The sequence below is a fragment of the Canis lupus genome, chromosome 25, assembly GCF_011100685.1.
Source record: "Canis lupus familiaris isolate Mischka breed German Shepherd chromosome 25, alternate assembly UU_Cfam_GSD_1.0, whole genome shotgun sequence".
Taxonomy (NCBI): domain Eukaryota; kingdom Metazoa; phylum Chordata; class Mammalia; order Carnivora; family Canidae; genus Canis; species Canis lupus.
In genome coordinates, this window is record NC_049246.1 from 48,430,504 (window position 1) to 48,445,656 (window position 15,153).

The window sequence follows — 15,153 nt, forward strand, 5'->3', positions numbered from 1 at the left end:
CCAGAGTCCCGGGGGAGGGGGTGGGCACGCTTGTGAGGTTGTGAGGGCAGGCAGGGGTCCCAGAGCACCCTGCATCTTTTAGGGAAGGGGACCCCGTTTAGACTCCTTCCCTGTGAACATTTTACTTTTCCTTATAGGTGACCACGAGCCTTTTATTCGTGTTGGTCTCCATCTTCATTTATTTTATGACTTTTTTTAAGATTTTACTTATTCATGAGAGACACACACACAGAGAGAGAGAGAGAGAGAGAGAGAGGCAGAGACACAGGCAGAGGGAGAAGCAGGCTCCATGCAGGGAGCCCGATGTGGGATCAGGCCCCAGGCCGAAGGCAGGCGCCAAAACACTGAGCCACCCAGTTTTATGCCCATTTTATGACTTATTTTTGATGATAGATGAGCAAAGCACGGCCCAGCGTTTCTGGGTGTGATGACGGAAGGGGGCAGGTTGGGGCAGGGGTGGATGATGAGTTTAGTCGGGAGACACGGGGAGGATGCTGGGGTCCTTGAGACTCGGCACCGGCCAGATCTGGCCAGTCTACAGCAAGAAAATTGTATTCCTGCCACTCTGAGCTTGAAGAGTACTAGCCAGTGTCCGGAACATTCCCTATGCGATACCTTTAAAGGATCAAGATCGTCGTGGGGGAGGATTTCAGTGGGCTGGTGCTCTTCATCTGAACACCAGGGAGCTCTCCTCCAAGTCTGCATCCCTGTACAGCGGGAGGCCCCTCATTTGCATGAACCGCCCCCCCTGCCCCCCATATGCACCTCTGAAGGGAGAGAAGCAGCCATCAGCCCCGGAGAAGACCGCCGCCCCCTCCCCGGCCCCCCACCCGACACCCCGGAGGCCTCAGCACTCCGGGGCCTGTGTCCTCAGCACTTCTGAGCAGCCGCATGCCCCTCGGGCCGAGCAGGTGTTTCCTTCTGCTCTAAGAGATGCTGAGGATGCAGATCTTGCGGGGAATTCGGGGCAGGGGGGCCTCTGGACCCCTTGGAGCTCCTTCGGATTTGTTTCTAGTGTAGGAGGTAGATGAGCCTCTGGGGACGCCCCCCTCCTGCTGCCCAGGGCCGAGGGGCCCCCGGTCCTCTCTGTGAGGCTGACTCTGACTCTCCTCCTCTTGCCCCTGCCTGCACCTGTGAAGAAAAAGCGCCTCTCCTTCCACGACTTGGACTTTGAGGCAGACTCTGACGACTCCACTTGGTCTGGAAGTCACCCCCCCCACTCGTCCCCAGTCTCAGTGGCCACAGACAGCCTGCAGGTCAGTGGGCTCATTTCTGGCCCCCCAGCCTTCCCAGGATAACCTGAGCGACAGGTACGTGGGCCCCAGGTGGGGGACGGGGCGCTCTGGGAAGGAGTCCGATGGCCATATCAGGCTTCGGGGCACGACAGGCCTGGGGAGAGTCAGGGTGAGGGCACAGGGTCCAGAAGCTTCTCACTCCCCATCTCTGCAGAGACGGGGCTGGCAGCTTGGAGAAGTGGTGTACGGGATGGGAACGTGGGAACCGGGCTGGACAGATGAGGGGCCCAGGGATTTCGGGGTGACTGCCCATCCCAGGAATAAGGTTTCTACCCCGTGACTCGGGAGGGCAGGCCCGAGGACCGGCGTCTGCTCTGGAGTCAGGGCCTCACGTGTGCCTGGATGTCCATGCAGTGGCACCAGGCCAGAGCTGGGGTGGGGATGCCTCTGCCCAGGCGGATGCACAGACCACTTTGGGGGCAGGCGGGCTGGCTCCCCAGACGCCTTTGGGCCACAAGACCAGCCCCTGCGGTCTCCACTTCCCGTGGCCTCCAGGGCCTGACGACTGCTTCCTTCCTGTCCCACTCACGCTGGAAAAGAGCCCTGGAGCATGTGGCTTCCAGGAGCCCTCTGCACCTTGTTTCCTTGGGGACAATGGCACAAGAGAGAGACCCCGGCGGGTAGAAGAGGTGCTGGGGCGGCACCCAGGGGCCCCCGGGAGCCCCACCCACACTCCCACTCGCTTTTCTGGGAGTATTAGGGTGTACACAGAACAATACATTCCCCAAAAACAGTCACCTCCCCATCGGCCTCCTTGGGGCTTTGGGCTGCAGCTGAGTCGGAGCCCCCGAGGCTGTCAAGTGGGTCTCAGGTCCCTCGTGTGATGAGTGGCCTAGGGCATCGGGAACCTCAGCCCCCCACGGATGCATGATGCAGAGTAGTCAGCAAGCGGGTTCAGCGGGATTTCTGAAAGCAAAGGGCAGTGAGTTGCGAGGGGCCGGAGCTGAGGGGTGTCTGGCGTTTGCTCAGATGATGCCTGGAAACCCTCGAGACTGGGACTGGGAAGGACCCACGTGCCAAGGAGCTGACCCTCCTCGTAAAACCGCAGGTCCCGTGTGCCCAGGCCCTCACGCATGGTCCTCGTGCAGAGGACGCCTCCCAGGAGGCCGCCGTCCTGGAGGAGGCGGATGTTGATGCCGCTGGGTGCCGTGCGCATCCAGAAGAGCAGATGGACAGCCTCTCACCTGCCGGACGGGACGCCCTCGCCGAGCCCTGCCTCCCTGCGGGGTCCTGCAGCACAGCCGCAGCTGGTAGGTCCCTCGATGGGCTCTGCGGGGGAGGAGGCCGGGGGGGGGGGGAGCCTGCCTGTTGCCCCGACGGGTGCAGACGCGCTGGCTCACTCATAGCAACCCCTGCCTTCACTCTGACTGTCCAACACCCGCCGTCCTGGTGGACGCCATCCACACCTGCCCCCCACCCCCCCGTCCCCGCACCCACCCCACCCCGACCCCGGAGCTGGGTGCTTCTCTTGTAATCCTCAGAAGTTCCAGCGCTAATGCCTCAACTGGCCGCACAGCTTGCTGCGGCCTTTAGGGAAGATCCTGAGCTGGTTTATAGGGACAAGCAGGTGTCCCTGAAGGGATTAGGATCACCGGTCACCTGGACCGCCCATCGTGATCGAGGACCAGGCAGCTCCAAACCTGGGGGGACGGCTCCCCTGGCCCGCCATCGGCTCCTAGCTGGGAATCGGGAGGCCTGTGTGTGCCGAGAACCTGGATTTGCTCGGTTTAATCTCGTTGGCAGACAGTGTGCTTCATAATGAGGTCCTGAATGGCTGTCTTCCCTGTGCCCTGTGGGAGGGTGGGTTCAGGAGTTCAGAGCCCCTACTGATGCGGGAGCGGAGCAGACCGCAGAGGCAGCCCGCCGTCCCGCTAACGAGCCGGGGGCCAGCTGCCCGGAAATGTGGTTAAGACACCGTCTGCCAGGAAATCGGTCACTTTCCGTTTTTCCTTTTCATTATATCCTAGGGGCCATAATCTCATGGTGCACAGGGCAGTTAGGATGCTGGAGGCATTTCGGGGGGAACATGGGGCTTTACTGCCCCCCGAACAGTGAATAAGTGAATCTACATCGAACAAGTCATAGGATGGGGATGTGCACAGACTTCATGCCCCCCTCCCTGCCGCCACCGCCGTGACCCCTCACCACCCCGAGCACCGGACTGTGGGGCGGCGGGCAGGGCGGGGACAGAGGCCCAGGGAGACGGCCGGCGCAGGAGTTCCGAGCCCAGCCATTCTGCCCAAATAGCACAGTCTCCACCTCATCCCTTAAACTGGGGGCATCTCCCAGTGACCTGTCGGGGTTTGACGGGCAGCGCCGTCCTTCAGGGTGCCTCAGACAACCTGCAGCTGCGGCGGGACGTGGCACGCCCCTCGACCAACCCGCTTAGCCGTCGTGACTCAGTTTCTCCTCTCTGCGAAGAGGGGTTACCGCGTAACGAGCGGCGTGCTCATAGGCACCGCACGGGATCGTAGGATCACAACCGTATCGGCTTAAAGCCACGCATGTCCACCCTGTCGCCGTGGGCTGGGAGTCCGGGCAGGGCCGCACTGCGCCCTCAGCACACGGCGTCCCGGGCTGGAACCCGCGTGTCACGGGGCCGGAGTGTCCCTGGCGCCCGGGGCCCTCCTGGCAGCTTGTTCAGGGGCTCAACAGGACTCGTCGTGCCCGTGGAGTGCAGAAGTCGCTGTGCGCGGTGACTTCCTGCCGCAGGAGCTCCCGGGCGGCACCTCCCGGCAAGGGTCACCCCCGGACGCAGCTCCTTGTCCCCCACCAGGTCCCGGCGTGGCCGGGCGCCGTGCCATCCAGGCTGCCTGGAGCCCCGGGAGGGACCTCTTGGGGAGGCCGTGGGGACAGTAAGCCCCCCGCAGCCGGAGCCCAGGACAAGCATTTCCAGGCCCACGGGAGGGGACCCGTGCCCACAAAAGGTCTGGCGTGAGAAAAAGCCCATAGTGACGAGTGGAAGGACTTCCTAAAGTCACCTCTGCTCGTGGAAGCTCCCGGGGGCCCCGTCCGCCTGCCCCGAGCAGCAGCCCCGGGGTGCTGTGAGCCTCCTGCGCACACGGCTGTCTCCCTGCAGGCCCACCGAGGCTGCGCCTTGCCTGAAGCTCCACCCGCCTTTGCCTTAAGCTCTGGGCTCCCCCTCCGCAGGGGCCGCCGGCACGTCTCGGCGGCTGTAATCTCTCCTTTTTCTTTATCGGGGAAAGCGTGTCCACTGGCTTTCCGCTTTTCGCTCTAAATAAGTCGAACCCACTCTCACCCCAAAGGGACGCACGCCATCGGGAGGGAGCCCCTCCGCTCCCAGCATCTGGCCGACGCGGACATCTCCGTCTCCGAAGACGAGGGCACCGGGGCTCCGGGCACCACCTCTCAGCATCCCCGACGGGGAGGCCACACTCCGGCTGAGAGCCAGGTAAGGCCGAGGGCCAGGTAAGGGCAAGGGCCAGGTAAGCGCAAGGGCCAGGTAAGGCCGAGGACCAGGTAAGGCTGAGGGCCAGGTAAGGCCGGGGGCCAGGTAAGGTCAAGGTCCAGGAAAGGCCGAGAGTCAGGAAAGGCTGAGGGCCAGGTAAGGCCGAGGGCCAGGTAAGGCGTCTGGGAAGCTCCTCCTTGCAGCCGCTTGGGGAGGAGCCTTTTTAGCTTAACATCAAGTCCTGGTGGAGAAATCAGAGCCTTCAAAATACCTCAAGTATTGAATTTAAAACCCTACATTTGCACAAACTGGCGTGCGTTGCGGTATCATCAAAATATCCATTGTTTCATTGAAGTGAAATCCACACAATATAAAATTAGCCATTGCGAAGCGGACGCTCGCTCGCACTTAGGACGTTCACAGTGTCACGCAGCCGCCACCACGAGGGTCCCACCAAAACGCCATCGCCCCAGAGGGAAACTTCCCATTAGCGTCGCTCCCCGCCCCCTCCCCCCAGGCCCTGGCCGCCACCAGCCTGCTTCTCTCGTCTCCTGGATTTGCCCTTTCCGGGCTTTCCACGTAGACAGAAGCATCCCCTGCAGGACCTTCCGTGCCCGGCTCCCTGCGCGCAGGAATAGTGCTTTGAGGTCCGTCATAGTCTAGCTTGTGTCACCGCTTGGCTCCTTTTGATGCCGGTATTCACTCTCCACTCCAGCAAGTATCCTCAGGTCACCTACAAGAGGAGGACATGCTCCACTGCTTTGTACCTTCAGCAGACTTTACGCAGGTTTTAAGAAAATTTAGAAGACGTAACACCTGTTAAATTAGTGAGACCCCCCTCACACTGAAGACTCCGATTTAGGGAATAAATCACAAGATTCCTCTGAGTGCCCCAGGTTCCCTTCAAGGAGTTGAAACCGTGGTCCCGTTTGCAGATAATTGGCTTAGGTCTGAGCAAGTACACGGTACCGGGGGGAAGGCGACAGTGCTTTCTAGGAGGAGAGCAGGACCACCAGGTGGATACAGACGCACCGACCCCAGTAAGGCCTGACTGCCACGGAGGGGGAAGTGGGATTGGGGCTGTTTGAGAGTGAGGAACCCAGAGGCAGGACACCGAGCGGAGAGCCCCTGCTCCGGGTGGGGGAGCCTGAATGTAGCTCAGCCAAGGCGGGTCTCGGGCACGTTTGTCTGCACCCGGAGGTGTGGCACAGAGCTCCTCCCGGGACCCTCCCCATGGGGTGGGGGTGTTGGAGGGCCGGGGGATGCACCTATGGAGCCTCCCCAACGGGGACGGAGCTCTGGGCCGTCAGGTGGAAGGGCTCACCAACATCCAGCGTGTCCAGAAAGGGCGGGAAGCAGCTGCTAATGTGCAGTGGTGCTTTGCTGCGGTTGCACAGGCAGACGGGGGGACAGGGGGCCCGCGGGGCGGCAGGGGGCTGGAGCTGGGAGGGGCTGTCTGCAGGGAGCTAGGCCTTGCCCGCCCCGTACCACTGTGTGCGCCCAGACCACCCAGAGGAGCAGGGCCGACAACCCCCCCCCAGGCCTGGCTGGCCCTACACCGGCACTGCCTGGGGCCATCGGTGACCAGGGGGTGGCCCAGTGGGGCCCAGGTTTGCTGAGCGCTCTGTCCCCATCAGCCCGAGCAGCAGCGGATGTGCCCGCGCGGGCCAGGACGTGCACGAGGACGGCAGGGACGGCTGAGGGTGAGTCTCAGCCGACGTAGGGCAGGTTACAGGCTCTGCCAACCTCCATCCTCCCCCGACCCCAGGAAGTGATCTGCCAAAAACAAGCAGCAGGCTTGCAGGAGGAGCCCGCCCTTCCCGCGTGGCTTTTGAGGAACCGGGGTACGTTTTTTTGTTCTAAAGTTGGTTGGGCTGAAAAACGTCAGCAGGACAGAATTGTGGAGTCTTTGGGCTCCGCGTCTGTCTCCCTGCCCGGAGTCCGTGCCCGCAGGCACAGCTGCCTCTCCTTCCTGGCATGTCACCCTGAAGCATCCTGCAGGAGGAGGTGTGCTCGCCCTTTGCCCTGAGCACGGCAGGGTGGGAAAGGCCCTGAGAAGGTCTGCAGGGGAAAGCCGTCTACCGTTCTGCACCCAGGGTGGCGCTCGCTTCTTGGGGCCTGACCCCCCCCCCCCCTTTTACCGAATAGTGAGGAAAACACTACACGGGGAGGTGACCTTTGATCAGACCGAGGTGAGGCCCCCGGGAGGGCTGGGGCGGTGGTGGAGGTGCAGTAAGGCCCGGGCAGGGACCTCCCAGGGCAGGCCAGAGCCACGGTGGGCAGAGGAGCCCCGGTCAGAAGACAGGAGATGAAGACTAGAATTGTCCATTTGCAGAAAATTTCTTTAAGAGGTGGCAACTTTAGTAACATTCAGTAAAACCTGTGCCCTGGCATCCAGCCCTGCAGGTACTAGCTGCCCCCGCCCTGTGAGTACCTGCTGCCCCTGCCCTGAGGGTACCCCCTGCCCCTGCCCTGAGGGTACCTGCTGCCCCTGCCCTGAGGGTACCCACTACCTCTGCCCTGAGGGTACCCCCTGCCCCTCCCCAAGGGTAGCCACTGCCTCTGCTCTGCAGGTACCTGCTGCCCCTGCCCTGAGGGTACCCCCTGCCCCTCCCCTGAGGGTAGCCACTGCCTCTGCTCTGCAGGTACCTGCTGCCCCTGCCCTGAGGGTACCCCCTGCCCCTGCCCTAAGGGTACCTGCTGCCCCTGCCCTGAGGGTACCTGCTGCCCCTGCCCTAAGGCTACCTGCTGCCCCTGCCCTGCAGGTACCCGCTGCCCCTGCCCTGAGGGTACCTGCTGCCCCTGCCCTGAGAGTACCCACTGCCCCTGCCCTGAGGGTACCTGCTGCCCCTGCCCTGAGGGTACCCGCTGCCCCTGCCCTAAGGGTACCTGCTGCCCCTGCCCTGCAGGTACCCGCTGCCCCTGCCCTGAGGGTACCTGCTGCCCTGCCCTGAGAGTACCCACTGCCCCTGCCCTGAGGGTACCTGCTGCCCCTGCCCTGAGGGTACCCGCTGCCCCTGCCCTAAGGGTACCTGCTGCCCCTGCCCTGCAGGTACCCGCTGCCCCTGCCCTGAGGGTACCCGCTGCCCCTGCCCTGAGGGTACCTGCTGCCCCTGCCCTGAGGGTACCTGCTGCCCCTGCCCTAAGGGTACCCGCTGCCCCTGCCCTGCAGGTACCCGCTGCCCCTGCCCTGAGGGTACCTGCTGCCCCTGCCCTGAGAGTACCCACTGCCCCTGCCCTGAGGGTACCTGCTGCCCCTGCCCTGAGGGTACCTGCTGCCCCTGCCCTGAGGGTACCTGCTGCCCCTGCCCTGCAGGTACCCGCTGCCCCTGCCCTGAGGGTACCTGCTGCCCCTGCCCTAAGGGTACCTGCTGCCCCTGCCCTGAGGGTACCTGCTGCCCCTGCCCTGAGGGTACCTGCTGCCCCTGCCCTGAGGGTACCCACTGCCCCTGCCCTGAGGGTACCCGCTGCCCCTGCCCTGTGAGTACCTGCTGCCCCTGCCCCACCGGTACCCCCTGTCCTTCGAGCCTCCTTAAACAGTTCTCATCTCTGACTCCACGTCCACCAACGTCTCACCTTGCTTGTGTCCTGTGCATCTTTGTGTAAAGGCAAGCGGGCAGCCCGCCCGGTGCACCATTGAAAACCAGGGCAGACTCTTACAGCGGCCCTGGGGAGGGCCCCCGGGAGTAAGGGAGGAAGCCCCCCCCACCTGCCCACCCTCAGAGACGGCTTCTAAACCCAGACCGACAGACACACCCTGGGGAGGGGGATGAGAGTTCTCCAGAATGACGCCGTGTCGCGCCCGTCTGAATGTCCCGCTCTTCCCTGTTGCCTGGCTCCGCGCTTGTAGTCAGGGTCAGGACTTCCTGGATGAGGGCTGCTCGGGGGAGGCTCATCTACAATTGCTCACACCAGAGCCCCGCACAGCATGTGTGCGAAGGGGCTTCCGTGGGGCTGGGTTCCAGAAGGCCGGGAAACCCAGCCCTGGCATGCCCCCCCTCCCGTGGTGGGCGTGGGCCCGCACTCCCAAAAGCCCCCCCCAAGGCCATCGGTGCTGTGCTCAGCCTGCAGACGCTGACTCGGTTTCCCCGCGGAAGCCTCACCCGTGCCAGGTTATGGTGGTTCATTTCAATCCACGGCCTAGGTCTGTTCCCAATTTAAAAATGGTAAATTTTGGTTTGGTTGCACGCAAGCTGAAAGCACCAAGAGCTCATGCCCAGTTTTCTGTCGGCGTGTGTCTAAGTAAGGTGGGAAGGCTCACAGTCGGAGCTCACACGGGGCAGGCGCCAGTGCCGAGGTGGTTGCCGCTTTGGGCAGAAAGGACAGGGCCACCAGCTTCGTGGAGGTCGCTCACGAGGACCTGAGAAGCAGGCGTTCTGCTTGGGGTGGGAGGGGCAGTGCCTTGATACCAGATGGAAAACCAGGGTGGTGGTGTATTTACCGTGTCCGCGCCGCCCTGGGGCCCTCCTGCCTCCTCCTCGGAGCGCCCAGAGCTGCCAGGGCCTGGCTCAGGGCAGCACTGGACCCGCAGCTCATGCCCGGGCTGCTGCCCGCCGCCCTCTCCCTTCTCTGTGGCTCCCTGCCGCCCCTGGCTCCTGCCTCTCCTCCAACCCCAGATGAGAGCTCTCCAGCTCCTTGTCCTGGGATGCTTTTCTTTCCTTTCCATGCTCGAGAGGACATTTGACAGGGACAGTGCCGGGTGCTGGCTGGGGTCTGCAGTGACAGCCACGTGTCCTGCACGTGCAGAGGCAGTTGGTGAGCCTCCCCCCGCCCGGTATCCATCGCTGCCTCTGGACTCCCCGGGTAGCCAGAGGGGGGCTCGATGACCCTCAGACAGAGGGGGGCTTGATGACCCACAGCTGGGCGAGGGGCTGATGACCGGCAGGAGGGGGACGGGGCTTGATGACCCGCAGCCAGAGAGGGGGCTGGGTGGATGACCTGCACCCAGAGGGGGGCTCGATGACCCGCAGCCAGAGGTGGGGGAGGCTCAATGACCCACATCCGGGGGGGGACAATGACCCATAACCGGGGGGGAACCCGATGACCTGCAACCAGGGGGGCTGCTCGACCCACAGCCAGAAGGGGGCTCGATGACCCACAGCCAGAGGTGGGGGAGGCTCAATGACCCACATCCGGGGGAGGGGACAATGACCCATAACCGGGGGGGGGGGGACCCGATGACCTGCAACCAGGGGGTGGCTCGACCCACAGCCAGAGGGGGACCCAATGACCCACAGCCAGAGGGGGGGGCCTCGATGACCCGCAGCCAGAGGGGGGGCTCGATGACCCACAGCTGGGGGGGGGACTCGATGACCCTCAGCCAGGGTCAGGGGGAGGCTTGATCACCGTCAGCCAGAGAGGGGGCTCAATGACCCGCAGCCGGGGGGGGGCCGATGACCCGCAGCCGAGCCCCTCGTGTTGACGTTTCCCGGCTCTCCGTTCTTCTTGGGGCAGATTCGCCCCCTCGGAGCCCTGGGTGCGTGAGGATCGAGCTAATTACCTGCCGAACAAAGCAGGAACATCTCCCTGCTCCCCAAGTGCCATTTCCCTTTGAAAACAAGCGAGCCACAGAGGACGTAATGGCAGGAAAGACGCCTCTGCTGTGCTTGGAAGCAGAACGGAGGCATCGATTTTTCTGGGTCCCGATCTGGGCGCCGTGGACTCCGGTGACTCAGGGGAAGAGGAAGTGGTACTTCCAGTCACTGGGAGGCTGTTACCTGGTGCCTCCAGGCCCACGGTGACCCAAGGCCGCGGCCAGCTAACGACTCGTAGTTCGAGCAGCCTGGCACAATCGATCCGCGCCTTCCTGTGCCCGTCAGGAGCGCCGGTGACAGCGGCTGCCCGGGGGTAATGACGCGTCCGACGCCCGTCAGCTTCGGCGTCGCTGTCACCTCCCGCCCCCGCCCTCTCTTCTGGTCCCACTCCCAGCTTTCACTTGGTGTTCCAGAACTCTCGGGCATCAAAATGGGCTTCAGGGCCGCCCGCCCCAGGTCACGTGACCCGTGGTGGCCTCGGCTTTCCTGCCACTGCTTGGGAATCTGGTGCTTGTGCAGAGCTGGGCTGCTGACGGCGGGGGGCACTCCCTCGGCTCGGGGACCCCATCTGGGGTCAGAGGGAAGAACTGTTGGTGGTGGAAGTGTCCACGAAGGAGCGCTCAGTGTCTCGCTCACCGTGGGTGGGCCTTGGCCTGGGTGGCGTCAGGATCGGCAGGTGTGCCCCCGCCGCCACCCCTGCAGAGCCTGGCTCCTGAGCCCGGGACTGGCCCAGCACGAGCTCTTCGGGCCAGCTCCTCTGGGCAGTGGCCGCGGACCCCTCCCAGAGCCCCCCTGCGGCCCGGTGCCCACGGATGACCCGCTGAACGCGGATCTCCTTGCCCGCTGCAGTGTCTCGCCGGCCGCGAGCCCACCGACGCCGACAGAGAAGAGGAGACCCTCAGGAGGAAGCTGGAGGAGCTGACCTGCCGCGTCAGTGACCAGGACGCCTCGTCCGAGGAGGCGGGGAGCGAGGAGGAAGGGTCAGACCTGGCCAGGAGCCCCTCCTCGCAGGACCTCCCCGGGGCAGCCCCGGAGGTGAGGCGCCCCGGTGGGCTCAGCGGGACCTGGGCAGAGGTGGGGCCAGGCGTCCAGAGGTTGTGACGAAGCCGCTGCCCCCACCCGTACCCCCCCCCAGGCAGGCAGCCCACCCCCGGTGGGCCCTGGGCCCCCACAAGAGCGGCAGCGAGTGCCCAGCCCCCCGGGCCCACAGGAAGGGGTGTCTCTGGGATGGGCCCGTCTTGGGGAGGCCTTGCCGTGTCTCCTGCAGGTGGTCACGTTCCATGCTTCCCTGTCCCAGGTGTGCGCGGCTGCGGGCCAAACGCACGGACGGGACACGACCCCCTGGGGCCCTCAGGACCTCGTGCAGCCCGGCAGGACCACAGACGAGGAGCTGCTGCAGCTGGAGGACAGAGTGGCCCTGACGGCCTGTGAGGTCCAGCAGGTGGAGAGCGAGGTAGCACCAGCCCCAGGGGCAGGGGCTCCCGGGAGGAGGAGTGGCGGCCGTGGACAGTCCACCCGCAGCTCCGGAACAGGAGCTTGGAAATGCCCGCCCGCCTGCAGCCTCGGTGAGAGGCAGGCGGGCAGGGTGTTCAGCCCCGCGGGCATGATGCTGACGCGTGCCCTCGCCAGTCTCAGGACGCGGGGGCTTCTCCAGAAGCAGGCTCAGGTTTCAGGACAGCCCCCGGGGGTGGGGGGGCTCAGGACCAGACTCTGACCCGAGGGTCACCCTGGGAGCCCAAGCGTGGGCCCAGGACCTGAGTTCCGGTGAGCGTTGTGTCCGTAGTCTACAGAGGTCAAGGACGGAGCCAGGGCCCCTCGGGGACAGCCTAGGTGACTGGGGACTGCTCCCCCCTGGGGACCCGTGGAGAAGAGAGGGTCTGCCCCTCAGGCTGCAAGGGGAGCCAGCACCCACGGCCCATTCTCGCTTCTGCTCCTAAGCAAGTGCCCACAAGGAGTGAGGAGCACGTCACCTGAGCTGTGCACCGAGCACACTCATCAGGGGGGGACAAGCCAGCCTGACAGCCAAGGAGCTCGGTTCTTAAAGAGAGCTGTGCAGACAGGAAGTGAGGGTGGCTCAGTGGAGCCCCCAGGTGGGCTGCCCAGGAAGGGATAGGACAGGAAGAAGGCAACACACATGTGCAAAGGTCCTGGGGTGGTCTTGAACTTGGCATGTTCGGGAACAAGCAGTGAAACCCTGAGCCAGGGGCAGAGGGTGTGAGGGGGGAGAGGGTGGGAGGCAGGTCCGAGAGGAGGGTGGGGAGCCATTGGAGGGAGCAGAACAGGGGGCCTTGTTTCTGTTTCTAGAAGTTTCCTCTGGCTGCCATGGGAGTCGGGGGTGGGGGCCCATTTAAAATGATGCCAGAAAAAATAATAATAAAATAAAATAAAATAAAATAAAATAATAAAATATAAAATAAATAAAATAAAATAAAATAAAATAAAATAAAATAAAATAAAAAAGTAATGCCAGAGGCAGACGCCGACCAAGTCTTTGCCCGTCAAGTGTAGCCCTGTCCCTTAGAGCTACAGCGATGCCGACCCCAGTCGCTGCCCCTCCTTCCATCCCTGGTGGGAACCAGAATTCCTAATGGGCCAGAAAGTGTGCAGGGCCCCCCTCCCTCCCACCTGGGGCGACCTGCAGCAGCCCCCTCCCCGGCAGCCACGTGTGACAACGGGCTCCCCGGAAGCGCATCCGCTGGGACCCCCGTCTTAAGGGAACCGTAACAATGCAGGCGAATCGGCGGCTGGGTCGGCACATCTGAATGAGGTCCGCCTGTCTGTCCCTCTTTCTGCCAGGTGTCCAACATCAAGTCCAAGATTGCGGCCTTGCAGGCTGCGGGGCTCACGGTGAAGCCCTCGGGGAAGCCCCGGAGGAAGTCCAACCTCCCGGTGAGTGCGGGCGCCCAGCGCGGGGGCTTTGTGCCCGGAGACCGGCCAGAGCGCAGGCCCACCCGGTGGGCCTGGAACCAAGAGGCCGCCGCCTGCCCCGCCAACCCATGGCCGGCCCGGGAGCTGTGCCCCGCCGGAGTTCTGGCTGAAGAAATGCTTTTTAAGGCGAGCTTGGCCTTTCCTGTGAGAACTTGGGACGCATGCACACGGCCTCAAGTCCAAAAGAAGCAGCCTGAAGGGTGGCGTCCTGCACGTGCCGTCAGAGCTGGGCGCGACAGGAAGAGCAGGTCGGGGGCGGGTCTGGGGCCAGTACCTGTCTCCCCAGATTCGGGCTGGGGTCCCCAGGCAGGTCATGCCGGTGGGGTAGCCTGGCAGGCAAACAGAGGGTGGTCCCAGGAGAGCCCCCGGAGGTCCAGCCGCAGGGGATACACGGCGGGGCCAGTGTTCTGGGAGGACGGCCATCCTTCTGTCCCGCGGGCCCACCTGTGACGGGGTTGGACAAGCAGCAAGCAGGTACAGGCTTCCTCCTTGTCCTCCAGATATTTCTTCCCCGACTTGCTGGGAGTTACGACCAGAGGCCTAAGGATCCGAATGCAGAGCCTTCGGACGAGGTACGTGTCATTCCAAGAGGAAGGCTGGCGCAGCTCTTCCAGAAGCGTGACGAGTCCCGGGAGCGGTGGGGCTGAAATGTGCCCTGTGTAAGCTCGGCCAGCCCCGCAGGGGACCCCAGGGCGTCCCCAGAGGCGTGCGCTGAGACGGGGCTGGCATCATCGTGTTGGGGAAATCCAGGAAAACCCAGCTGGGGAGGCAGGACGGTGGGCAGAGGCCTCGGCCTCAGCCTTGGCAAACCCCACGCACGGTGTCTTTGGCTCTGGGTAAGGCAGCGGGAGTGGTTCAGCATGGGGGTGGGAGGCCGCACGACCCCTCCTCGCCCGTCAGTCACAGACCACCTCACTCCGGGCTCTCCCCCGTGGCCCTGCACAGGCAGGCGGGCTCCAGCGGCCTGGGGTCGGCCCCCGGGAGGTGCAGGTGTCAGCTGTGGCCGCGTGGGCATGAGGAGCCAGCGTGCCTGCAGGGGCACCGGGACGGGGGTGGGTCTGAGACGGCGGCCCCATCCCTGCGTGCAGAGGAGGTGCCGGCCCGGGAGGGAGCCTGGTCTCCGAGGCGTCAGGGGTACCACCCCCATGCCCCAGGAAGAGCAGCATCTCTTCCCCGTCCTGCCTGCTGCCTTGTGCCCCTTCGGAGCCACAGCGCACCCTGGTCACTCCTGTTCATCGTGCAGTGACGCTGGGCAGCTCTCTACAGTGTAAACAGTGTTTTTCCCCTCCTTCCATTTGGGGCTGACAAACCTGGCGAGTGAGCGTTGGGATTAACCCTGTGGCCCCCATGAGCAAACCGGGGCTCGGGGAGCTGGACTTACTTGATGGAGATCACGCAGGCCACGCGTGATGGAGGGATGTCGGCCCCGGCACCCTGGCCCCAGGTGCCCAGGCCCCGACCTCCCGCCCTGCTCCCGGGGCCGTGGTGCTTCTGACCTGCTCGGGGAGCCCCAGCCCTGGAGGCCTCTGCATCAGGTCCCCGGGTGCAGCCCACAAAACACGCCCGGCAGGACCCCAGGGAGACGCTGGGCACTTTCCAGGGGAATTCCAGGCCACCTGCTCCTGCCCGAAGAGGCAAAACAGGGAGCAGACGATCCGCGTCGTCACAGGGAGGCAGTCCACGGGACAGTGAGAGCGAAGGGGCCTCAGCCACGAGAGCCGGGGACGTGCGAGGAGCGGGCGGTCATCCAGTATCCCCGAGAAGGGGCTACTGGCCCATTTTCCAGATGAGTTCAGAGAGGACACGCAGGTCGTCCACGTCACCCCGCGGGTGGTGACACCCCCAGGTCTGCGGGGCTGAGAGCGTGCTGTCCGTGCCTCCCACCCATGGGGGACAAACGGAAGCACCTCCTTTATGCTCTGGCACTGGGCGCTTCTTTCACTGATACCACATATTTTAACATTGACCAATATTCACATACTGCCAA

General features: G+C 63.9%; 1 protein-coding gene across 1 annotated transcript in view; it reads left to right on the forward strand.

Moving 5' to 3' along the window:
* MLPH (melanophilin) overlaps positions 1–15,153 on the forward strand; it is a 45,729-nt gene that overhangs the window by 27,486 nt on the left and 3,090 nt on the right. The window contains 7 exon segments of the mRNA NM_001103219.2: positions 1,140–1,256; positions 2,344–2,545; positions 4,562–4,707; positions 11,088–11,273; positions 11,536–11,691; positions 13,035–13,127; positions 13,667–13,738. Coding sequence (NP_001096689.2) covers positions 1,140–1,256; positions 2,344–2,545; positions 4,562–4,707; positions 11,088–11,273; positions 11,536–11,691; positions 13,035–13,127; positions 13,667–13,738 — 972 coding nt within the window.